Source organism: Sus scrofa, chromosome 7 (assembly GCF_000003025.6).
Source record: "Sus scrofa isolate TJ Tabasco breed Duroc chromosome 7, Sscrofa11.1, whole genome shotgun sequence".
Taxonomy (NCBI): Eukaryota; Metazoa; Chordata; class Mammalia; order Artiodactyla; family Suidae; genus Sus; species Sus scrofa.
In genome coordinates, this window is record NC_010449.5 from 60,052,755 (window position 1) to 60,078,049 (window position 25,295).

General features: G+C 44.8%; 1 protein-coding gene across 17 annotated transcripts in view; it reads right to left on the reverse strand.

Annotated features, from left to right (window-relative positions):
• NEO1 (neogenin 1) overlaps positions 12,230–25,295 on the reverse strand; it is a 234,909-nt gene continuing 221,843 nt past the window's right edge. For 9 of the 17 annotated variants that reach the window (XM_021099089.1, XM_021099088.1, XM_021099087.1 and 6 more), the window contains 4 exons: positions 22,290–22,448; positions 18,141–18,404; positions 15,581–15,717; positions 12,230–14,810 (listed from right to left, as the gene is read on the reverse strand). In XM_021099089.1, the coding sequence (XP_020954748.1) occupies positions 14,727–14,810; positions 15,581–15,717; positions 18,141–18,404; positions 22,290–22,448 (644 nt within the window). In that variant the 3' untranslated portion in view covers positions 12,230–14,726. The remainder of the gene's footprint in view (positions 14,811–15,580; positions 15,718–18,140; positions 18,405–22,289; positions 22,449–25,295) is intronic. The other 8 variants (XM_021099093.1, XM_021099097.1, XM_021099096.1 and 5 more) reach the window with 1 other exon arrangement.

Genomic DNA, 25,295 nt, shown 5'->3' on the forward strand with positions numbered 1-25,295 from the left:
TGGCCAGAAGGTTGCTTTTCAGAGTGACCAAGGAGGGGGCACAACCACCAGGTTCCTGCAGGGTTTGGAGGTGTGGCACCCACTCGCCATCGTGGTGTCTGGGGGGGGGGGCAGCAGGGGAGACACACCTGACCCACAGACCCTCTGTGAAGCCCTCAGCCACCTCTGTCACCTCTGTCCACAGAGGGTCCCCAAGTGCCCTGGGAGCTGAACCTTGCAGGCACATAGGCGAGAGGCAGTGCCCTGAGACTGGAAAAGCGAAGTCCCTGGGGCTCCCAGCGTGTGCGAGGAGTGCCGTGTTGCCTGCCAGCAGGAAGAGGGGAAAGTCCTCAGAAAAGGGCAGGGAACCCGGTCCTCATCACTGATTGCCTAGTCCATGCTGTTTCCATAGTAACCAGCCCGGGGAGTCCCGTTGCTAAGGAGGAAGCTCAGCAGGGCCTGCGTCCCCATGACAACTGCCCCCTGCGGCCCAGTCAGTCGCATGTCCTCAGGGACCACGGGGAGGGCAGGGCAGGATTCAGGCCTGGCCTCTGGGGTTGTGGGGAGGCCTTTATGGACAGATAGCAGCCCAGGGGTGGGAGGGATTAGCTGCAGGCTGAGGCAAACCACCAGTAGTGGATCTGGGCAGAGGATAGATACCCTCACCTTTCCCACTCCAAATTCACCCCAGGTCCTCAGAGGGCCTTTGCTCCTCCACTAGGAGCTGGAGCAACCCTGGTCACAATCTTCTATGCTTTCTGACTTTAAAAGGACACTTAGTAAGCACCTACTGAGTGCTAAGCACTTGGGGCTTTCCTGTTATCTCATTCCATCCTCACAACAACTCTTAAGGGGCTAAGAATTAGCCTCAGTTACAGTGAGCCAAAGGGCGCTGAGGCTCAAACCTGCCCAGACCAGTCAGCTAGAACGTGAAGGAGCCCAGGTGCACACTAGGGCCTGGAGACTCCAATCCCACCCCTCCCATTGGGGGTACATACCAAGGGCTGGTGGTAGGAGCAGTCTGTCTGTGCAGGCCACAAAAGGTGCATTGTCTGTAGAAAATTAAAAAACAAGACTAAAAATGACTAAATGTGGTTTGCTTTCTCTTATTCTTTCACCATCACCAGCTATTAGTGATTCTGAACAGTAAGTGATAAAATACTGCCCCCCTCCATGACAGACAGCCGCCCCCTCATCCAAATGCCACCAAGCCCCCTGTTTCAAAGCCAGTGGACATCTGCCACACTTAAAGCTACCAGCACCCAGGGAAGGCCTGAAGGCATCCTCTCTGCCTAATGGGGCTAAACCAGATGGGGATTTTTAAAAGAGCATTTTGCAAGTTTAATAAAATCTCTCCCTTGATTCCATGTTTCTTCCCAGCTGCTGCTCCTCCTCATCCTCCCAGCCAGACTTCTTCAGAGTTGTCTGGTCGCCCTTTCTTTGAGTCACATCTTCCTCCACTGCAATCTGGCTCCCGCCTCTTCTGCATGGAATGGCTGGAGACAAGGTCCCCGTTGTGAAAGCCAGGACAGCCTCCCGGGCCTTGTGCTGCTGCCCTCCCAGCAGTGTGTGGCCCAGCAGCCAGCTCTGCCCGCTTCCAAGACCCACTTTCTTCTTACTGCTCTGCCTTTCTGTTCAACTTCAGTCTCAGAAGAAAGGGCTATTCTTTTTCGGGAGGCTCAGGGATTCGGGGTCCCGACTGTTCCTGATCTTCTCACGCCACGTGTGCTTCAGCCTGGGTGCCTGTGGCTGCTGCCCCTGTGTGGTTCCTCCCTGTTTTCTGCTCCTCTTCTTCTTTCTTGAGTTTGCAGCTTCCAATGCACTACAGACCTAGTCCTCTCCAACCCTCCTCCCTCACCTTGCTGCTTTTGCATCTTTAATTTTCTCTTGAGCATGGAGTATTTCCTACATACAGAAGAAGATATAAATAAATATAATCAGAGTTCCCTGGTGGCTCAGTGGGTGTTACTGTGGCTTGGGTTGTTGCTGTGGCACACAGGTGATCCCTGGTCCTGGAACTTCTGCATACTGAGGGTGCAGCCAAAAAAAAAAAAAAAAACCATGAGAAATACATAAATATTAAAAATGCGATAAATAGTGAGGCGCCAATCACTCGATTTAAAAAATAGAACATAAGGAATACCCTTGAAGGCATCCACTGGTCCCCAAGTTATATTCCCCTCTTGCTCTCCAAGATAAACCACTTAGCTGAACTTTAAATTTATCATCCTGTTATTTTTCATACTTTTTACTATAGCAATGAAATGTCTCTAAAATATGTGTTCAGTTATGTACCAAGGTGGAAATGTAGGGATTGGAAATAGGAGTCCTTGTGGGGAGGATAATTTTGTCAGTAACGTTGTTCAGAATCACTGATGCATACTGTTAAGCAGCAGCAGATGGAGTCAGTCCATTTTATCATTGTTTTAAATTTCTTTACAAATAATGCATCTTTTCATCACCTGCACCAGGGGTGGGCCATACCCCTTCCACTTTTATACACCACTGAATGTATCTGTAAAATTTTGAACTTTACATAAGAGGCATCCTGCTGTATGTAGTCCTGAGTCATTTGTTTTTTTCTTTCATTAAATATTGTAATTTTGGGACTGCAGTTGATGCATGGAGCATAGGTAACTCATCTTCACCGCTGCATAGTATTCCAGGATTTGAATAGGCCCCCACTGACATGTGTGTTCTTCTAGAGACAGACATTTCAGTCATTTCCAGTTGTCAAGATTACAAACACTGTTGCTACAAATGTTCCTATTTGTAGCTCCTGGTAAGATATGTCAAAGCATCTCTAGGCTCTGTATCTAGGATTGGAAGAACTGAGTCATAGGATTAATTAATCTTCACTTTACAAGATAATGCCAAGCTGTTCTAACAGTTTACACTCCCACCTGCAGGGTACAAGACTTACTTTAAATCCACTTCTTGCCAATGATTACAATCATCAGACTTTCTAATTTTTCCCAGTCTAGTAATATCTAATTATGTTTTAATGAGCTAATCCTTAATTACCAGTAAGGTTGAAATTTTTTGTATATTCATTTGTCATTTATGTTTCCTCGTCTGAGCAATAATTTTTACGAATTTTGCTGATTTCCTATCATTGTCTTTTTGTTGATTCATAGTTTTACACACACACACACACACACACACGTCTATTTGGAAAATGACTCTTTTGTTCACTGTATGTATTGTAAATATCTCCTTCCAGTTTATGGCTTACATTTCTTTCTTTTCGTGGTGTTCTTTGATGAACAGAAGTTTTGCATTTTAATGAGATCACAATTAGCAATATTTAAAAAATGTCTAGTACTTCCTTAGTGCCTTTTTTTGCTGGTTTAAGAAATTTATCTTACTCTGATGTTATATTCTTCTATATTAATTTTTAAAACTGTGAAGTGTTGCATTTCACCTTTCCATCCTCATCCTACCTGACCTTGACTTTGCGTATGATGTCAGGACAGAGTTCGATTTCATTTTTGCCCCATACATCCCTAGTAATCGACAATGTCACTTATATATTACATCTGGTTCTATGTCAAAGCTCTCTATTCAGTACCATAAGCTTGTCTATACTTGTTCAGGCTGTCTTAGTTACTGTAGCTTTATAACACGTGTAGCTCTTAGTAGAGCCAGTCTAAGCAGACTCTATTCCCACCTTCTTCCTCTGAAGGAAAGTCTTGGCTATTCCAGTCTCTTTGTGCAACCGTACACTTTGTACTCTCAGTTTATTAAGATGCATGAAGAATTCAATGCACTTCTGCTTTGAAATTACATGAACATTATTATTAAAATTCATATTTCTATGGATGAGTGGGGAATAACTCTCCCCGTTTCTGGGTCTTCTTTAAGGTTTCTTTTGTATTAGGGTAATGACCCCAACAGAAAAAGCCCCACATTTCAATGGTCTAACACAATGAAGATTTATTCCAGCTCAGGTAAAGTCCCCTGCAGGCCAGGCAGCCAATCTCCTTACTGAGACCAACTTGAACCCGCTGTCTCCAAGATCACGTGGAAGGACAAGGAGAACTGGAAGAGATGACTGATTCTGAACTGCTTCTCTCGAGCAGTGACGCACCTCACTTCCTCTCAACTCTGTCGTCACTCAGCCACAACAAAACTGCAGAGGCGGCTGCCCCGTGTGGGGGAGCTCGTGGACTATTTGCTGGGCACTCACTGTCTCTGCCAAACCTTTCACATAGATTTATAGTTTTCTTCATGAGGGTTTGTGCATTTTGTTAGATTTATCCCTAGTACCTTGTATTTTTGTTGCTATTGTTAGTTATCTCTATTTTCTTTATCAGGGTATAATTTATATATAACAAAATTCACCAATTTTCAGTGTACAGCTTAGTGGGCTCTGACAAATTTACTCCGTCCTATAACCACCTCGACAAGGAAGATAACGAGCATCTCCATCACTCCTCCAAATTCTCTCCCATCCCTTTGCAGTCAGTCTCCTACTCCTGACTCCTGGCAATCTGCTTTCTGTCACTAAAGTTTTGCCTTTTCTAGAATTTCATATAAATGGAATCATAAAGTTATGTCATGTCTTCTGTCTGATTTCTTCCATTTAGTCGAAAGCCTTTAAGGCCTGTCCACTGTGGTGTGTATTGGAAGCAACCTTCCCCAGCACAAATAGGCCAGGATTTGTTAATTCCTTCCCTCGCTGGTGAACAGGTGGGTTGTTTCCTGTTGGGCTGTTAAGACTAAACCTCCTAAGAACATTCACGTTCAAGTCTTCATGTGGACGTGGATTTTCATTTTTCCCAAATGGCACTGTTGGGTCATTCAGTAAGTGTACATGTTTAACTTTATAAAAAACCACCAGATTATGTTTCAATGCTGGACTGCTTTGCATTCCCACCAGCAGTTGCATGAGAGTTCCACTTACTATAGATCTTTGCAACACTTGATCTTGTCTTTTATTTTGACCATTCAAGATGGTATATTATGTTAACTCTTGGTTTTAATTTCCATTTCCATAATGACTAACGATGTTGAACACCTTATTTTTTTCTTTTGTCTTTTTAAGACTGCACCCGTGGCATATGGAGGGTCCCAGGCTAGGGGTCTAATCAGAGCTGTAGCTGCCGGCCTACGTCAGAACCACAGCAACGCAGGATCCGAGCCGCGTCTGTGACCTATACCACAGCTCAAGGCAACACTGGATTCTTAACCCACTGAGTGAGGCCAGGGATGGAACCTGCAACCTCCTGGTTCCTATTTGGATTTGTTTCCACTGAGCCATGACGGGAACCCCCTGAACCCCTTTTTGAGTGTTTATTTGCTATCTATATGTGTTCTTTGTTAAAGTGACTCTTCAAACCTTTACCCATTTGTTTTTACTGGGTCATTTGTTTAATATTATTAAGTTATAAATAATATATTCAGAATACAAATCCTTCATAAGATATATGGTTTGCAAATATTTTCTCCCAGTTTATGGCTTGCCTTTTCATTTTCCTAACCATGTCTTTCAGAGTAAACATTTTTAACTTTGGTGATACTCAGCTTATCATATTTTTCTTTTATAATTTGTGCCTTTTGACAAGGGCATTAAAATGGTACACTAAAAAATATTTACCTAACACAAAGGAAGGCAGTAACAAAGTAATAGAGAGACAAAAAACAAAGACATACAGAAAACAACAAAATGCCAGGTATAAATCCTACTTCATCAGTAATTAACATAAGATATAAATAGATTAAACACTCAAAAGGCAGAAATTGGCAGGGTGGATTTTTAAAATGATATAATTTTGAGATATATATCTATTTTGAGATATATGTATCAAAATTATATTACATAGTTTCAATATACAAATATATAATTATGTTCTATTAATATTATTCTTTAATATACTAATATATAATACCATTTGTTGACATTATACTATTTAATATATACTACATAAAATCCAGTTATATACTGTCTACGAGAGACACACTTGACATTCCAAAACACATTGAAAGAATATGAAAAGATAAATAAACATTAGCCAAAAGAGTGGCTATGCTAATAATCAGACAAAGGAGTCTTTAAGACAAAATTGTTGCTAATGACAAGAGCTATTTTAAAATAATAAAAGGGGAGTTCCTGTCGTGGCGCAGTGGTTAACGAATCAGACTAGGAACCATGAGGTTGCGGGTTCGATCCCTGCCCTTGCTCAGTGGGTTCAGGATCTGGCGTTGCCGTGAGCTGTGGTGTAGGTTGCAGATGCGGCTCGGATCCCGCGTTGCTGTGGCTCTGGCGTAGGCCAGCGGCTACAGCTCCGATTGGACCCCTAGCCTGGGAACCTCCATATGCCACGGGAGCGGCCCAAGAAATGGCAAAAAGACCAAAAAAACAAAATTAAAAAAAAATAATAAAATGATAAAAGAGTCAATCTGTCAAGAACAATTAGTAATTATAAACATATGTACACCTAACAGCAGAGCCCCCAAATTCAGGAAGCAAACCTGACATAAAAGAGAAACAGTTCAATAGTAATAGCTGTAGACTTCAGTATCCCATTATCAATAATAGATAGAGGAACTAGACAGAAGACCAGCAAGGAAATAGAAAATCTGAACAATATAAACTAATAGGCATCTAGAACATTCCACCTGACCACAGCAAAATTCATAGTCTTCTTAAGAGGACATGAAATATTTTCCAGGACAGACTATGTGTTAAGCTACCAAAAAAGTCTCAATAACTTCAAAAGAATTGAAATCATACATGTGTTCTCTGACCACCATATAATGGTATTAGAAATCAGTAATAGCAGGAAATTTGGAAAATTCACAAATATATGGAAATAAACATACTTCCATAGAACAAGTGGGTCAAAGAAAGCACGCACACGCGTGCGCACACACACACACACACACACACACACACGCAAAAATAGCAAATTTAAACAAATAGAAACAAAAATGTAACATACCAAAACTTGTGGGGTGCAGCAATAGCAGTGTTCAGGGAGAAATTTACAGCAGTAAGCTCCTATAGTTAAAGAAAAACAAAACAAAACAAAACAAAAAAACCTTAAATCAATAACCTAAACATACACATTAAGAAACTAGGAAAAGATGGAGTTCCCATCGTGGCGCAGTGGTTAACGAATCTGACTAGGAACCATAAGGTTGCGGGTTCGGTCCCTGGCCTTGCTCAGTGGGTTAAGGATCCGGCGTTGCCGTGAGCTGTGGTGTAGGTTGCAGATACGGCTCGGATCCCGAGTTGCTGTGGCTCTGCAGAGTGTAGGCTGGCAGCTACAGCTCTGATTCGACCCCTAGCCTGAGAACCTCCATATGCCGCAGGAGCGGCCCAAGAAATGGCAAAAAGACAAAAAAAACAAAAAACAAAAACAATGACAACTAGGAAAGGAAGAACTGACTAATAAACAAAGCAAAAAAAAAAAAAAAAGGGAAGGAATCACAAAGATTAGAGAAGAAATAAATAAAATAGAGGACAGAAAGATAATGCAAAAAAATCAGCAAAATCAAGTTAGTTCTTTGAAAAAATGAACAAAACTGACTAAATTTGACAATTTCACAATTGACCCCATTGGAGACAATAAGGCAACTGAGCCCATTTGCAAAAATGATGTAATAGAAATACATACTCTCTGAGAAATGCACAGGCTTTTATATAGAGTAGGTGGACACAGTATTACAGTGCTATTAAAACTCTTAGCTAGAGAACATTTTCCCCCGGTAATTATGACTCTGGGCTACAATTGCTGTTACTGAACCAAAATGAGTCTGCTCACCATCAGTGGCACAGCAGTAAAGCCAATCTACCGACACCAGGTCGTGATGAAAAAAAGTACAGCATTTATTATAGGGTGCCATGTAAGGAGTTCAAGACTCTTCTCTGACTGGCCCGTGGTATTCCTTCCCCCAACTCCACCTACCCACACTGAGATCTCTGGCCTTAGTTCCAGACAGTATCCCTTCTGTGTGTTTGTTTAGAATGTTCATCAGAGAGTTCCCTGGCCATTTCTAGGCAACCTTGTATATGGGATCCTGATCCATCATTTTGCCATCAAGAATACATCCCAGCTCTTCCTCTCCTTTTAGACAAAGCTGCCCAGAATTCTCTGTAAGACCTGGGTTTTGAGTTTATAGGAAAAAGTCACCTTATTCTTAACTCACTAGGACTGACCCTTACCTGTGGTACCTGGTCAACCAAACCCAGTTCAAACTGGGCCCAGCATTGTGTCAAGGATTTGGGGAGCATAGCACTAGCTCTGTGCATCCTCCATATCCTGAGGCCTCAGCCCTTAAGCTGGTGACATGAGACCTAGAACTGTCCTAGAAGGCCCAGCACCACACAGGATGGCTGGGAGCCATCATCAAGGTAGCTGACATGTGAAACAGCTTAGCTCCCCAGTTCTGCACTGATCTCCTCCCCCCTCCAGATAGAAAGTCTCATTAATTCCTAGACTCAGCTCAGCCTTACCTCTGCTGCAAAAGCTTTCTGAGTATAAGCTTTTAGGAAGAATTAGGATTTTGTCCAATTCTCCCCACACTGGGCCACAGTGATCACAAGTCCATCTTCCTCACCAGGCAAGTTCATGGGGTGAACCTTTCCAATGTGCAGGCACTGGAAAGGAGACGATGACAACAAGCACGATTGTTTTCCTCAAGGAGTTCACCTTGAATCGTAAAAGACAGAGAAGAGCACTGGGAACCATTAGGGGACTGAATGGTTAGGCTGGGTGATAAATAGAAATTTAGGAGGCAGAGAAAGCCAGGAGTGAGGGTAGGGAGTCAATCTGAGGCAAAGGGAATAGTACCAAGGTCAAACATCATGGCTTGTTCTGTAAGTGCAAATTGCTCTGTATCGCTAGGGCCAAATTTGGGTCAAAGTGCAGATTAAGTGGCAAATAAAAGGCAAGAGTCCGACAGAGCTCCACTGGATTGTATTTTGCAGAGCAGGTGACAGGGGAGCTCTTGCTTGATGTTGAGTAGGGGAAAGAGGCTGGATTTGAGTTAGAAAAATCAAATAGTTCTGTGCAGGCTGGATGGCCAGTGAGGTTGAGGTAGAGGGATAGGTTGATGAGTTTGCCCAGTGGATGGCAAAGAAGAGCCACAATGCGGGGCATTTGAGAGAATGAGCTGCAGGGTTTGCTGGGCCACGTGTTGTGGTGTTGAGGGATGAGTTCAGAATGGTTCTCAGATTTCTCCTCTGGGACACCAGGTCCACCAAAGGTAGAGCCACTAAGGAGGGGCAGGTGCCTGTGTACACACTGTGATGGGGTGATGGGGCTTTGCTCCAGGACACCGAGGTGAAGGGTGTGGAAAGATGAAATGATCACAACCCAGACACCAGCTGAAGTCAGTCCACTTCTTAAACCCTGACTGGAATTCTCATCTCTGGACCTGGAGAAGGTCTTGCGCCCTCTGATTTCTGTGAACCCTCTGTTTAAACTCTTTTGGTTGCTTCTGGCTCTGAGCTCCCACTTCTGGTGAACCAATCCCATGTGTAGTTGCCCTGACTCATCACACCAGACTCGTGGTCTGTCCACCACCATGTTGGCCCAGATGGCCCTTTCTTTGTTAGGAGGAGGTCAGTCACTCATGCAAGGCCTCGTGCGCATGACAGACTTTATACAAGACTTGGTGAGTTGGAGGGGTTTACGTCACAGAGAAGCAAAGGGCAAAAGCATTAAATTACCTCTCAGATCTTCTCAAAACACTCTTTGGGGCACTGCAAGGGTGGCTGTTTCCCACCTGGGCATCCTCCTGCCTGGCCCCTCATGCTCTTGTCTTGCTGATATACGTGCTGCCTCCCTACCCCCAATTGTTTCAGGAAATTCCAAAGTCTTCTTATTTACAGCAGAGCAAGCGCTCCCTCTCATTCCTCCAGAGCTCAGCTCAGGCCCATTTCTCAAACCCATCAAATCCATAGCAAAAGGATTTGATGAGGAAAGGAGTATCTTGAGATGAACATCATCTACCCTGCTTAGAGGGTAACTGTAGTCTTTTTTATTTTTTGTTTTTTAGGGGCAGCACCCCGCAGCACATGGAAGTTCCCAGGTTAGGGGTCGAATGGGAGCTACAGCTGCTGGCCTACACCACAGCCACAGCAATGCCAGACCCGAGCTGTGTCACACCACAGCTCGTGGCAATGCTAGATCCTTAACCTACTGAGCAAGGCCAGGGATCGAACCCGTATCCTCATGGATTCTGGTCAGATTCTTAAACTGCCAAGCCACTCCCAAGGGTAAATATACTCTTAAAGAACACTTAAAAAACCATTATATACTTTTAAAAGATTATAAAAAATGTAAAATACTGTTTCTTTGAATTACTCCCCCCACCCCTGTGAACTCCCTCTTTTGGTAATTTGGGGACCCAAGGTGAAGAGTCAGGCATCTCCTATCTGTGGCCCCTTGTCTGTGGGTAGGCCTGCCCACCTCCTGTCAATTTGACAGTTGTTCAGTTCTGTTCTCCAGTCTTTCCTGATGATACCACACCCCAGCAGGAAGGTGGCTAAATTTGGGAAGGTCTGATAGACTGGGGAAAAACAGCATTTCTTCATCTACAGCCTTGTTTGTAGCGTTTGTCTTAGAACCAATTGGAGGCCATGCTTGCCCTAGTTCCTAGCACCCAGTCTGTCATTGTGGTCTGAGCCTCTTCTTATGACTGTGCCAGGCAGATAGGTCTTTGTTATACTTCAAGTTCACCCCAGAATACCAAAGGGCCATGGCTTCTAGAATGGGAGGGTCCTGGCACCCGAGGGACCTACCAGGATCCCTCTGAGGGAGTGGAAGGGGGTGTGTGTACAGAAAGCTTTTCCACAGGCTACAGGCCATAAGGCCTGGATGGAGCCTGTCTGTCTATCCATCCAGGAGACACACATCTGCTGTTGTTGGATTCTGCCTTGGCATTAGGCCTTAGAGAGGAGTGAGAAATTATGCCCTCACTGAGCCCACAGTCTAGTGGAAAAAGTCTCAAAAATACATAAATCACTGTGAAATGTGCCAAGAGCTCCACCTAGGGATGCAGAGGAGGTCCGCTTGGTGGGTTCCAGCAGTTAGAACAGGGTGGTAGTGGTGTTCCACGTACAAAGACTGAAAAGCATTTCCCAGGTGGCCTTCTTCGGCTGAACAGTGGGTGCATGCAGCGACAGCACCTGGACCAGAGGCCAAGTCAGGCTGGCGCCTGCTCTGGCACCACAAGCTCCGACTCCACCCTGAGGCCAGCGGGCATGGATGGGAATGATGGGATCCGGGTTTCATAAAGTGCACCCAGCCATAGAGCAGATGAAGTCCCAGGTCTGAGGGAGCAGCTAGTACGGGTGCTGGGCTCTGTTTCTAACCTTCACTCTATTCCAAATTCACAGACGGCAGGGCCTGCGGCTGCTGTGCTCACCACCATCAGGAGCCCACTTTCCTATGCTTAGAAATCTGACAGTGCTATGGACTGAATGTTTTTTATTCCCCCAAAATTCACACATTGAAATCCTAATCCCCAACTTTGTGACAATATTTGAAGGTGGGGCCTTTGGTAGGTGATTAGGCCATGAGGGTGGAGCCCATGATGGGATCAGTGCCCTTATTAGTGCCCCAGAGAACTCTCTCACCCCTTCTTCCACTGAAGACACAGTGACAAGACTGCATCTATGAGCCAGGAGGCGGATCCACCAAACACCAGATATGTCCGTTCCTTGGTCTTGGATTTCTTGAACTGTGAGAAAATAAATATTTGCTGTTTCAGCCCCCAGTCTCAGGTCTTTTTGCTGTAACAGCCCAAGCTAAGACACAGTGCACACAGTCAAAAGGGGAGGTGGCCCAGGAAAGGTGGGATTCCTCGTAGACACCCGTTGCAGGCATCACACACAGGCCTGGCATGGGTCCCGTCTCTGAGCCAACAGAATGAGCTGCTGCCCGGGATGTTGCCACATCAGGGACTTGGCCTACACACCATTCAGGAATGCTGCGCTCTTCTGCCAAGGTCACCTGGGTCTTTCTCAGAGGGGTCACCTGAAATCCTTCAGGCTCTCAGTCCTTACACAGGGGAGTGATGGGGTGGAAGTGGGGACAGGGACAGACCCATCTTTGGGAGCTGGGGGACACCCAGATCACCGCCTGGCTCACCTGCCATACCTCCCTGGGTGCCCCTTAGAACTCCTGGCTTTGCAGTTACAAGGGCAACAGTGATGCCCACTTGAGGCTGGGAAATGGGACCCCGAAGTCCTGTTTTCCTAAGGAAAAAGAAAAATAACTCTCTGTCCAGACCAGAGTTTGATTGGATTAAAAAAAGTGTATTGGATTTCCAATACTAAATAAAAACATGAAATTGTTTTTCAAAAAGCCATAGAGTTTACAGCATCAACTACAGAAAAGGCCAAACAAGTGTGTACAGCAACTAGTCCCCAGCAGCCCTCCAGGACCCCTTCCAGCAGGTGACAAGGCAACAGACACATTTGTTTCAAACCCTCCTGAAGGAAGCTGCTGGCCAGCAGCTCAACTAGGACATTACAAGACACACAATGGTTTAATTTCAAAAGTCACAGGAAAATGTAAGAAAATGTATTAAATTGTGAAAAGGTGCAATACAGAATAGCTTTCCTTTTTCTTAATTTTAAAAAATCCCCCAACTTTGAACAGTTATTTATTTAAAAATAAGCCCCTCCCCCCGCCCCAGCTCTGTGGCAGTATCCAGGTACCAAGGCCCTGAGGTAACAGAAGGGTCAGGGTTCATGGGAGGGAATGCCCCCAACACCGAGCATGTTTCTTTGGGCAAAAGGTAAGACAGATTCTGAGGAGTCTAGCCCTCCTGGTGTCCAGAGTGCTGTGAGTGCTTTTAGGATCAGTTTAAGTGCACTGGGCTTTCTGAACCCTGCCTGGCACTTATCCTCCACGACCAGCTAGCAGGGCAGCAGGAGTTCTAACACTGCACTCTTCATTGCCCCCGATTAAGAGTTCATTTTCTAGAAATGCAGTGCTCATTTTCTCTTGACTAAACAGGAGAAATAAGCAATGGACAAGGCCAGTGGGGTGGCTGTGGGCAGGGCAGGGCACAGGCCCCAGGGCAGGAGGGCAACTGTGCCCACTGGGGGTCTCGGCAGCTGACCTCTTCTTGGCTACAGAACCAAAGCCCAACTGGCCTTCTATTCTACCTTCCATACTCTCTTCTGGGGATTTGTTGGGGAGTATGGGAAGATGCCTGAGGGTCAGTCCTGTATGTTTTCATAATATATTCTTAATATTAGAAAACGAAACCCCACCTCAGTTTCTTACCTTTTTAAGAAAAAGCACCTGCAAAGACAAAGGCTTGTGGTGGCCTCTCAGCACCGCTCAGAGACATCCTACTGCCCTGTTCGAATCAGGGGCTCAGCTGAGCTGCGGGGATAGAGGGGGGCAGGCCGCTGTCCCCATCCCCTGCCACTTACAGAACAATGTTCGCAAAGAAGTGGGGAGCTTCATGGGCGCCACGGCCCCTGCCTACTTCATTCTTGTTAACGTCTTCCCCACAGGGTTCTGAGGCTGGAAGTGAGAGATGGACTGGTGGAGGAAAAGAACCAGAGAAACAAGGAGTCCTACATGGGAACAAAGCTCCCTCAACTTCCAACTTCCCCAAAGGGGACACCTGGTAACAGCAGGAAAGGGTCTCCATCTTCTCTGAGTTCCCAGCAACTTGTCCAGGCTTGGGCCCTATCCTGCATCACTTCTGCAACACAGAGCCTGACTCCTCAGCATGGACATTCCTGTCAGGGTATGATCAAGACACCAGGGCAGCTACATCCTGGAACCCTCCTATTGCACAGAAGAATTTTTATACCAGATCCAAATGAAACTCCAGTTGCAACTTAGTGACAATAGAGATGGACATGCCAGGACAATAAAGACGCTTCCATTCTCTGCAGGCTTCTGGAAGAAAGTACAATGACTGAAACATTCACAGGACCTCAGCAGCCCCTCCATTTCCAATTCCCAAACCCCCCAGCCCACCCCCACCCAATACTGAAACTGCACAGAAAGCAACAAACAAGTCTTTCCAATGTTACATTTCATTCAAATAGATCTGTAATCTCACAGTGATGAGAGGAGAAAGTCAGGCCTTTAATAATTATAATAAAAAAATAATAAAAAGCTTACAAACAGCAATGCAGTATTTCCTCCCCCCCTCAAAGTGATGGATTAACAGCCGGTAGAGGATGCAATGACTCAGAATCAAAAAAATAAAAACAAAAAAAACACAAGCCAACCCCTGGAACAACCCACACTGTCAATGACTTTCCATACGTAATTCAAACAAGTAGTCAAATAAGTCAACCACTTGTGAAGAACACCACGGACTTCCTTGGTTTTTGATAGTGTTTTTCTTTTGAAGGTAAAATAAAATAGGACACAAATAAAATTGTACATAAATGCCAATGTCTACACTCCATAAAGGCGATGCCATCGCAGCACGAAGACACAGCCTGACCACAAAGTGAAACGCAGGTCACACTTCTTGCCTCTTCCCTGGACACAAAATTTTGGCCCATGGTGCCCAGTCCTGCAGGGTTTCAGCAGGCAAAGGGAAGCTGCCTCGACACGGGCGTCTTCCAGGCTGACCAGGAGAAGGCAGTGGCCATGCCTAGAGCTGGCCCCACGCAGGGGTGCTGGCCAGTTGGCCTGCTCACTCTGTGTTCTCAAGTGCTGTCCTCTCGTGCTCTGTACAATTCCTTGTTTTCAAGGCTCAGTCCCAAGACTTCTAGATTCAGGTCTGGAGTCACGTCCCGGTGAAGGTCATCATGCTGTCGTGATGGCGTTTAGGTCCTTCATCAGTCCTTCCAGGTGGGCCATCTCTTTGGTCAGCTCATCTGGTTCATAGCTCTATGGAAAACAGACACTGTTACTGGCTTTTCCAGAAGGGCCCACAGGGAGGTCAAGGCCTCAAGTGGTCAGTGATGAAAGTACCTGAGAGACTGGACTCCCCATGGCCCTCTGGCCTGGAAGAGTCAGAGGCTGCAGGATGTGCCCAAGCCAGCAACCACTCACTTCTCTCTACTGCAAAATGCCTTTCCCCAAACACACCCTGCCAGGGTCACATGGACCTCACAGGCCAGAGCCCTGCCACTCACCCCTTCTAGTCTCTGTCAGAGCCAACAGAGCTGGTATGTTCCCTAACCTCTGAGCCCCAAACTTTCCTCCTGAGAGAGTCCTGTACCTGGAAACGCAGAGGCAGAACATGTTTATTGGAATGTTGGAATGAAAGACCTAGGAGAGACCCTACTGATTTCTGTTTTCAGAGCAACCACTCAGGCACCTTCCTCTCCAGCATTCTGCTCAGAAAAGGTCACCAAGGGGAACTGAGGGGTAGAAGAACATGCAGATGATTCAAATTAAGACAAGAGGAACTGAAAGAAAGGACAGAATTAAAAGGAAGGCAGGTGGGTGGGCTGGTATGACAAGCTAATCCAAGCAGATCAAACCCTCAGCAGAGCCCTGGCTTAGAGGAGCTGCTCAGTGTGTATCTGCTGAGTGCGTGAGTGCATCAGCCTCACACTTCTGGGCCGACAGAGTATCAGCGTGCTCTGTGCACTTCTAGGCCTTGAGACTTGCCCCTAGCCGTCCTGGTAGGGCTGGTGACCCTGGCCACTTACACTCTCGGAGTCTTCCAGCATCCTTGTGGTCTCCTGCACTTCAGGGGCACTGGGAACCACCACTGGCATTGGAGGCCGGCTCCTTCCTAAAGTCCCGATGGAGGCCGTCTTCACTGAGTGAATGTGATGATTGAGAGCTGAGGGGGAAAGGGCACCATCAGGTGTGTGGCTGAGACTGCTTCCCAGACCTCACAAATGCTTAGGTTCAAATGCTGCTCAGGGAGAGAGGGGCACCCAGACACAGTGCAGAGATCCTGCTCTGAAAGGACTGGAACAGGACGCAAGGAGGGAGAAAGCAGTGCATCCAAGAGGCCAGAGAAAATATTCCATTTGGCTTTAGAAAACTCATCTCCTAATCCAATGGTTCTCCAAGTGTGGTGGTATGTGGGCTCCTTGCCAGATGTCTGGGAGGTCAAAACTCTCTTCATAGTAATACCAAGACATTTTTCTCCTTCCACCCATGGTACAAAAGCAACAGTGGGTAAAACTGATGAAGCCTTCGCACAAATTAAGGCAGTGGCACCAAACTGTAAAGTCATTCATGGTCATGCATACTTGCAGTTTAAAGAAGAGCCACTCTAACTTAAGATCATCCATAATGAAGTAGCAAAAATTATGAGGAGTTTCCTGTGGCACAGTGGGTTAAGGATTCAGGATTGTCACTGCAGCGGCTCAGGTCACTGCTGTGGTGTAGATTTGATCCCTGGCCTGGGAACTTCCACATGCCGTGGGCACAGCCAAAAAAAAAATATGTTATGAAATCTCAATTCTGATTACACATCTTTTAAATATTCTAAAATGGAGAGTATGGGCAAAGCACTTTTGACACCAAAGCAGGGTGGCTGTCTTCAAGGACGGCACTTGAGACTGACTGAAAGCTGAAGTGTGGCTTTCAGCACCAAACACAAATGCTAGTTCAAAGGCGGACAAACTGGTTATTCAGACTTGAGCATTTGTCAGATATTTTCTAGAAAGTGAATGAAGTAAGCCAGTCATTTCGAGGAAAACAATGGACAGTACTTACTTCCAATGATAAACTCTAAGTTCAGAGCTGAAAAACAGAATTTTGAAAAACTTGCATCTGCCACCATGAGCCTGAGAGCTTCCCAACACTTACAGACTTTCGCGAAATTAATGAGTGCATTTTTAGGTACTGTTTAATGAAATGGGTCAAGATTTGGAGGATCTGTGTAACTCAGTGAACCAATACTTTCCAAATGACCAGTATGTGATGTTCAGTATCATGCATGCAAAGTACAAGATAGGAGTTCCTGTTGTGGCTCAGCAGAAACAAATCTGACTAGTACCCATGAGGATACAGGTTTGATCCCTGGCCTCGCTCAGTGGGTTAAAGTTCTGGTGTTGCTGTGATCTGTGGTGTAGGTTGCAGATGCAGCTCAGATCCCTAGCCTGGGATTTGACCCCTAGCCTGGGAACCTCCATATGCTGTGGGTGTAGCTCTAAAAAACAAACAAACAAAAAACAAAGTACAAGATAGATGGGTTTAATGGAACAGAATATGCATAATTCTATCGCTTCTGATTCCATATTACAAACAAACCTATAAGAAAATATTACTTGTTGAGTTTTGCTATAGTATCAAATAAGAATAGTCAAAGTTATCTGAAAAGTTTATAAAAATAATCCTCCCTTTTCTAACTACATTATCTCTGAAGCTAGATTTCTTTCAATCAAAACAACATATTGCAGCAGCAGCCCGACTGCAGAAGCAGGTGTGGGAATCCAGCCGTCTCCTAGTAAGTGAGACATTAAGGAGATCTGCAAAAATATAGGACAATGATACTTTTCCCACTATATTTTGAAGTAATTATTTTTCATAAAATATGCTATTTATCTCAACATGAGTGACTTATTTCTATTTTTAAATGAATATACATCTCAGTTTTAATTTCTAATCTAATAAGTAATGATAGGTATAACCCATGTGAAGAAAAGCTTTTCTGCAGCTTCCATGGTTTTTAAGAGTACAAAAGGGTCCTGATAAAAAAGCTTGAAAACCAGTGACTTATTCTGAAACAAACCATCATAATAGATAAGAATATGAAAGAACGAAGAAAACATGCCTCTGAGGTCAGAGGCCTTTTGCTGAGCCATGTGAACTTGGGGAGTTGACTTCCCTTCTATAGGGTTACTTCCCTGTCCCGAGCATCTTTCTTATTTCCAAGTCATGGCCTCCCTGACTCTTCTCCAGCTGGCAGGAACCCTACGGAGCAAGGCAATTCCAAAAGGCCATGCAGAGCACATCTGCTGCTCAGACCCACGCCACTGGATTTTACCCCTGAGGGTTCTGCACTCAGAACACAAAGTCAGCCCTTCCTCCCTGACGAACTATTCTCTGGTTTTGTTATGTGTTCCCAGAGGAGGAGAGCCCTACACTCCCTGAGCGAGGCGGTTCCCCTACTACACTAGGGAACCGCCTCGCTCAGGGAGGCGGTTAAGCTTGGAGGACATTTCCTTTGTTACTCTTCAAAGAGGAGGTGACTTGTGCCATAAGCCAGGGCCAAAGGACCCTCCTGGTGGTGCTGCTGACCTCACTCACCTTGCTGGGATAGTAACGGTGTGCTGGGCAACGCTGGGTCATACGTGGGAGGACCTGGGGGCGGGACTGCTGGCACGGCAAAGCTCTTCAGTGGGTGGGAAGGGCGAACGTGGGCTGTAGGAAGACTCTGGCCTGAATCTTCCTCTTGGGAGCTGGCCAAGTAAGAGGAGCTGGTAGCACCTTCAGGATCCTGGTGATCAGTACAGCATGTTTGAGACGAGGAGGCTGGCATGGTGTCAGTGCTGGGGGTGTTTCGAACGGATTCTGCAGCAGGAAAATCTAAACGTCAGCATTTCTTTTACGATTAAGCATATGCACATTTCAGGGTTCTGGCTACTTCTAAGGGTGCCTGAAGCTAGCTCAGTAAGCATTTAGGACCAGTGCTAGTGCAAGGGTACATGGATTAGCACCACTGTCAAGGTTAAGTAAGAATGGTCTAATCATAGAGTCCCAAACAACCAGATGCTGGTATTTTCTCATCTACCAACTAACTGGTCACAATTTTATAGATTTAAAGTTCTCCTCGGTACTCACATATAAAGGTTCCTGAGATGTTGTTTATTAAGTATAAAAGATAATTAAAAATTTCACTCATTGATTGACAGTCTTAGAGACCAGCCTTTCACAGACAACATGCCTCATCAGCAAGACTGGCTGGGTACCTGACAAACACCAGCTCTGCCTGCAAGGCCTGGTGTCATCGCAGGAGAGGCAGTGGCTGCCACAGGCCCTGACACTCTCTGGCAACTGTGCACAGCCTCCCCAGAGCAACAGCTCCACAGCTCAGGTGAGACTTGGACAACCAAACAGTCCAGAAGTCTGCAAATGGCTTTAAGATCATGCCACAAGGTGTCTGGGCTCCAGAGAAAGAAACAGGGGTAGATCAGCCAGGAGAAGGGGAACACTCGGGAATAACATGACAAAAATCTCAAAATGTGAGGAGGGGTCAGAGTTGTTTTGGAAGGCAGCACAGTGGGGTAGAAAAAGCACTAGCTTGGAAGTCAGATAGACCTGAACACTAAAATCTCGGCATAGGAGCTGGGTGAACTCGGCAGTCACCAAATCTCTGAGTTGTTTCTTTGCCTATAAAAGCAGGGAGAATACCACATAATTCGCTGAGGATTAATTGAGAAGATGTATGAAAAGCGCTGAACACAGGGCTTGAATAATTGATAAGGCTTTTTTCTTTGGAAATTGCTGAGGGCTTACTCTGAGCCAGGCACCATGCTAAGTGCTTTATACTCATCGGCTTGTGTAATCCTCACAGTAACTCATTAGACTCTGGGAGGTGGAGCATGGCCCCAGAACACAGGACAGATGGGACAGGATTCCGAAGCCCCTGTCCCAAGCTCATGCTCCATCCCTTACCCACTACACTCCTTGTCCATGCACAAAACCACCCAACCCCGACTGCAGGGGCAGAAGCAGCACAAGACCCAGGGAGACCTTTCCAACAGTGTGAGCTGGTGCAGATGCCCATGCCCACCCTGAGAGGGGCCTGGAGAACACCAGCTGAGGGCCACAGACTGCACCAGGGAGCCTGAAGGAGGGCCTACCTTGACTCCTAGAGTCCTCAACCTTATAAAGGAGAAGAAAATCTTTTAAGCAGAATGCATGAGCCATCTGCAGAAATCTAACCTGAGCTGACGTAGCAATGAATCAGTTCCCTTGGGCTCTCAGGAGATGGACCATGCAGTCATGGGTGCTACTCCCTTCACTTAAAGGCCTTGGGTTCTGGGAATGAGGGACTCACACCGCCCCCTGTCCCCAAGTGTTGAAAGCCTGGCTGTGATAACCCTCCCAGGCCTAGGTCACTTCTTGTCTTCTCCAGAGGTGTGCTAAGGACCTCACTTCTTAGGCTTGATCAAGCCAGCCATCACCACAGCTGGGAAGCTGCTGGTCTCACCCTGTGTGTTCCTGGGCCTGGTGGAAACTGGTTAGGGATGGTGGCAAGAATGAGGAGAGAGAAAGCAGGCTTTAGAATGGACCACGTCAGCATGTACTGGCAGATATGCTAGGTGAGCTCTGAGCACGCAGGCCTACCTTGGCTGCTCCAACTGCCTTAATTTCTGAGGCCAGAGATGGTGAGAAGTGTGAAAAAAGAAAAGAGGGTTCCTTACGTGAGTCAGAATGTGGTACAACTCCAGAGGACACCAGCACATCATATTCCCTGTGAAGGGTATGCCCCCAAATCATGCCACCCCTCTGGCCCATGAGACAAACTGTGCTGTAATTAAAATACCTGCTTTGGTGAGGGGCCTACTACCTAACTGACTGACCTCTCAGAGTTAAAGACACACAAAATGCACAGTTGCTGAGCGCTTGGACAAGTGGAAAGTATGTCTCCTGCATCAGGTGGTGGTGACACAGTAAACTTCTAAGGAAAAGACACAGTAAATGCCCTTGAGAACAAGGATGGCCCTGGCCGAGATCTAGTCATGTCAAGCCCACATCTCCAGGGCTACGGCAACACTGTGGGCTCCTGAGATGCAGGAAAATACAATAGTAGGAGAACTCAGACCACCTTTGGATACTTGCACTACATTTTAAATCCTCTTCAGTGGCTCTATCACTAGATTTACCTTCTTATATACCCTTTTGTCATGAAAACAAAAACCCTTTACTGGTGCAAACTGTTATTTTTCCATATCTTCATTTTCTGCCTAAATCCATATAGAACCAAACTTTTACCAACACTGGACCAGTTGGGTGAGGGCTGGGCAGCAGCCCTGGCCTTCTTGCCAACCTTCAACCCCTTCCCCACCCAGGAGATAAGAGGAGGAGGGGGCAGATCAGAGAAGAGCCTGCCACGCACTCAGAGAGGCCCACGTTCTAGTGGGTGAGATCCTCTGCCTTAACAACAGAGAAACAGGGTCAGAACACAAAAACCACTTGCTAATAGGAGCAGATCTGGAAGGCTGCTTTTTCTGGTCTGTTCTATCTCAGACTATGTCTGTGAAGCAGACTTTGGTTCTCCATAGGGTCTCGTGCAGACTATCTTCCCTTAAATGCAGGACCCCAAACCTGGACTGGAGGGAACGAGAGGCTGATTTTTTATTTAGACATGAGTTCAAGCAGCAGCAGTCTCCAAAGTAAGTAAAGGTGGGAAGTAGATAACTCCCAGAGTTATTAATTAGGCATCTCTTGATAAGCTCTGACCTTCATCTGATGTTCTGGGTATGTTTATAATTGATCAGAACTTAAAGTAGGAGGAGATGTTACTGACAACTCAAGCTTCTAGCATGAAGTTTTGAGTTTCTTTTAAAATGAATTTACTTGACATTTCCTTATTTCTCAGAACTACCAAAACTTAGTTCTACTAGTAACATCTGTAATTATTAACAGATAAGTGGCAAAGGGCAGAAAAAGAGTACTCTGTATATATGACAAGTTTTTGCACCTTAAAACTGAGAGGATGGAAATTAATGAGTTCCATTTGCCATTTCTTCACCTTCACTATTTCTCCTTAAAAATGTTTTAATAAGGCTGTTTATTAAGATTTCCAAACCAGAACATGTTTGTCTCATAATGTATCTCTTTAAATACACTGCAGATTGTTAGGCTAATTTCTATTTATTTTTAGGATGATCTATGCCTATGCAGCCCTTTCTAATTTCAATAATCCACTAGGCAACCTGAGGTTTACAATATGCACAAGCTTGATGTAGCCACTGGCCCTGCCGCCCCCATATGTTGCTCCTACTTTGGTTCATGGCAGAAGTACGTAATTAAGACCTAATATAAAAAGTACATTATGGCTGCCCTGCGAACCCTCCTAAAATTAGGGTGACTGCAAGGCAAAGGCAACCTCTAGTGCCTGAAAATCACCCAGAATACATTTTCTTTTCAACCTGGAGGATTAAAAAATAAAACTGAAAATACAACTGAATTAAGACGCAAGTTGATGGAACAAGACATGGTTATGTGATTAGAGTTATGTTTTTGCTAAAACGACACCTTGCACCGAGCACTTAAAACTTTGGGAGAAAAATGGAGGGGATTTTACAGAAACAAATTTGAGTCAGTAACAGAAACATTATGATAAATAAAGAACACTGAGAAAAATTTCAAATCCTTCTAGGCAGGGCAAGTCCTCCCCATTGCAGCTTGTGAACGCCTTCCACCTGGGGCTCCATCCTCATCTCTCACCTGTGGAATTGGCCCTGTCTGAAAGGGACATGGATGTGCCAATGGGCCATGGGCTGCCTGGGTGGTAGAGATGACTGCGAGCTGGAGAAGCGAGGCTGCTGGAGTGGAAATGATGGTGAGGGTTATCGAGGGAATGGATGGGATGGGCACTAATCACAGCTGTGAATGAACACAAGACAGAGAAATGCTTAACATGCTTGCACAGACACACACAAATCACAGTTCAAGAGTAGTTAACCCCTGCCCGCCTCCCCTGCAGTACAACCACTCCCTTGGCCTTTTGGTGGCAGCTGGTTGGATTTGGATTAATTAAGCCATGGATTTTACATTCGTTTTAAAAAATCAACACATTCCTATGCATATTTCTCTAGATACACACAGAAAGAAAAAAGCCTGAGGATTTTTTACAAAAATGTTATCTTGTGGAGAAGAGTGGACAAGATTTAAAAAAAAAAAATTCTTTTGGTTTATCTTCATTTTCCAATTCTTCTACAATAAACAGGATTATCTGAGTTATTAAAAATATCTATTTGAATATATCACAAAATATAAATCCAAAAGCAAACAAATGATGGTCTGGGTAGCTTTTTTTTTTTTCCCTTGCCAAAAAGATACAAGTCTCCTTCGAGTATATTCCTAATTCCTTCTGCCTGCAATAGGTATTTCGGCTGAATGAATTAAGTAGCTGTTTAATCACTTTTCATATCTTAAAAGGAATGCAAATGGAATTGAACTCTTATGGGCCAATCTAGTTCTAAAAGCATGAAACACAGGCCTAGGGCACCATTTTTTCCTGCTTCTAGTCTTGGAGCTCAGCCACATCCATTCACATTTTAAAATATAAATGGATCTTTCCTAAATTGCCTCTTTCCTTCCCACACTGGCTCAGGAATTCAACTTGCTGCATTTAGCAAGTGAATACAAATTTCCACACAGATACTCTACATATAACTTTCTATGAAGACAAAGTGGTTCTTTAATGAGGCTTCATTATCGCTCCCAGAAATGGAAACAAAATCAGAAGCCCAGCTGAGGTATAAACTTTTCCTCGGTACTCCCTTAGAGTGGCTACAGAAGCAGAATGTTTAACATCAAGATAACCAGCTCCAAATCCTCCAAAGAGGAAAACAGGTGGGGTTGACTAGGAACACACACATGGGATCTTTTTTTTTTTTTTAATTTACAAAAATTTCTTTTATTGGATCAATAATGTGCCAGCCAATGGAGACAAAGCAAAATATAAACAGACTCTACCCTCATAAAACTTATAGCACGGGATCTTTCTTCCCTGCCCTCTAAGCAAGGGCTTTAGAGTCTACTAAAATGTCTTCTGTCACCAAGGATTTCCCTAGATCTTTGTGGGTCACTCAACATTACTTTGACGAAGAAAATCCCAGCCAATAAAACAGAAGCCTTTATTCTGCAGTTTTCACCACATGCAAACAGACAGGTGGCACAACCAGCCAGGGACCTTGGAGCAGTGCTGCCCTCTTGTCCTTGAGGCCTGGGGAACCAAAAGGGCTTTCCCTGCTCTCAGGGACTAGAAGGTGCAGGGGGTCCCTTGGAATAAAGAACAACTTGGAAAAGCTGGTTGAGGAGAGGTCTCAGCAGCTTGGCAGTCAGCATCTCCTCTATGGGAAGACACGTGGTTTTCAGAAGCGGGTGTTTCAGAATCAGTATTTTCCAGAATGAAGGCTATGGTGAAAGGAAAAGCCTCCTGATTTTTAACCTAGGAGGTGCAACTTGAGAGTGTTTTGGGTATAGAGAACTCTCACCAAAGAAAAACAAAGCTGACTTAAGGCATTGCCAGTTTTTCCAAATTAAGTATCCTGCTGTTAGCACTGGGAACTATATCTAGTCACTTGTAATGGAGCATGATGGAGGATAATGTGAGAAAAAGAATGTGTATGTGTACGTGTACATGTGTGTGTGTTAGTGACTGGGTCACTTTGCTGTACAGCAGAAAACTGACAAAACACTGTAAAGCAACTACAATGGAAGAAATAAAAATCATCAAAAAACAAATTAATTAAAAAAAAAAAACAACAACACTGTGAAAGTGTCTGTTTGGAATATAGTTGGCAATCACTTAGCTATTAGCTGAATCAGAATTCAGTGCTTCCATGCAAGGCCTTGGATGGACCCCTATCGCAACACCACCAAGCCCTTCCCTGTAGTGCTCAGTTATAGCCAGGGTAGGTGGATGGGGTGATGCAGACTCCAGGGACTCCCAGTTTGTGAAAAAGGACTGAAACTATGTAGGGGAAAGGATATCTCCAAACCTGAAGAGCACAAGTATATCTGGGTACCTGGAATTCAGATTCTCACCTATCCAGCTGCTGAGGCACAAATTTAAAAAAGATCGTATATTTATGCAAATGCTTCCCCACTTACCCCCCCCAAAAAAAAGAAAAAAAAAAGGAATGATAGCAACTAGTATAACATATCTTTTCTCTGTGACATATAAAAGTAACAAATCTAGGAATGGGGTAGTCAAATTTTTTAAGTTTTAAAAATAAGCCAGTTCAGGAAAGAACCAAGTCTTTTATAAAACAATTAAGAAGTAAATCTACCATCTGCTTATAAATCAAAAGCAACTGGAATGGATTAAATTTACTCTTTTTGTACATGTATGCTTCTAAACATGGGGACCCTGACCAGGGGACCTCTAATGAGAGGGAAACTAGTTTCTCCCACACACATCTAAGTATAATATAAGCCCTTCTTTTTGTCATGGACCCTAAGCAAAAACTACTTTGTGTAGAAATCAGCCTTTACTCTTTCAAAGCTGATTTTTAGAACATAGGGCGAGTGTGGGTGTGTGTGTACACAGACATTTACACACTCAGGGGTTTCACTGGTTTCTAAGCATACAGTGCCATCTTCTGTGTGTAGGATATCTGTGATTATTTAAAATCTGTCACTTATTGACAGAGAGATGGCTGACAATTCTGAAATGAATTAAAAACTCCAAAGCTCATGTAGGTTACAATGAAAAGTATTTTT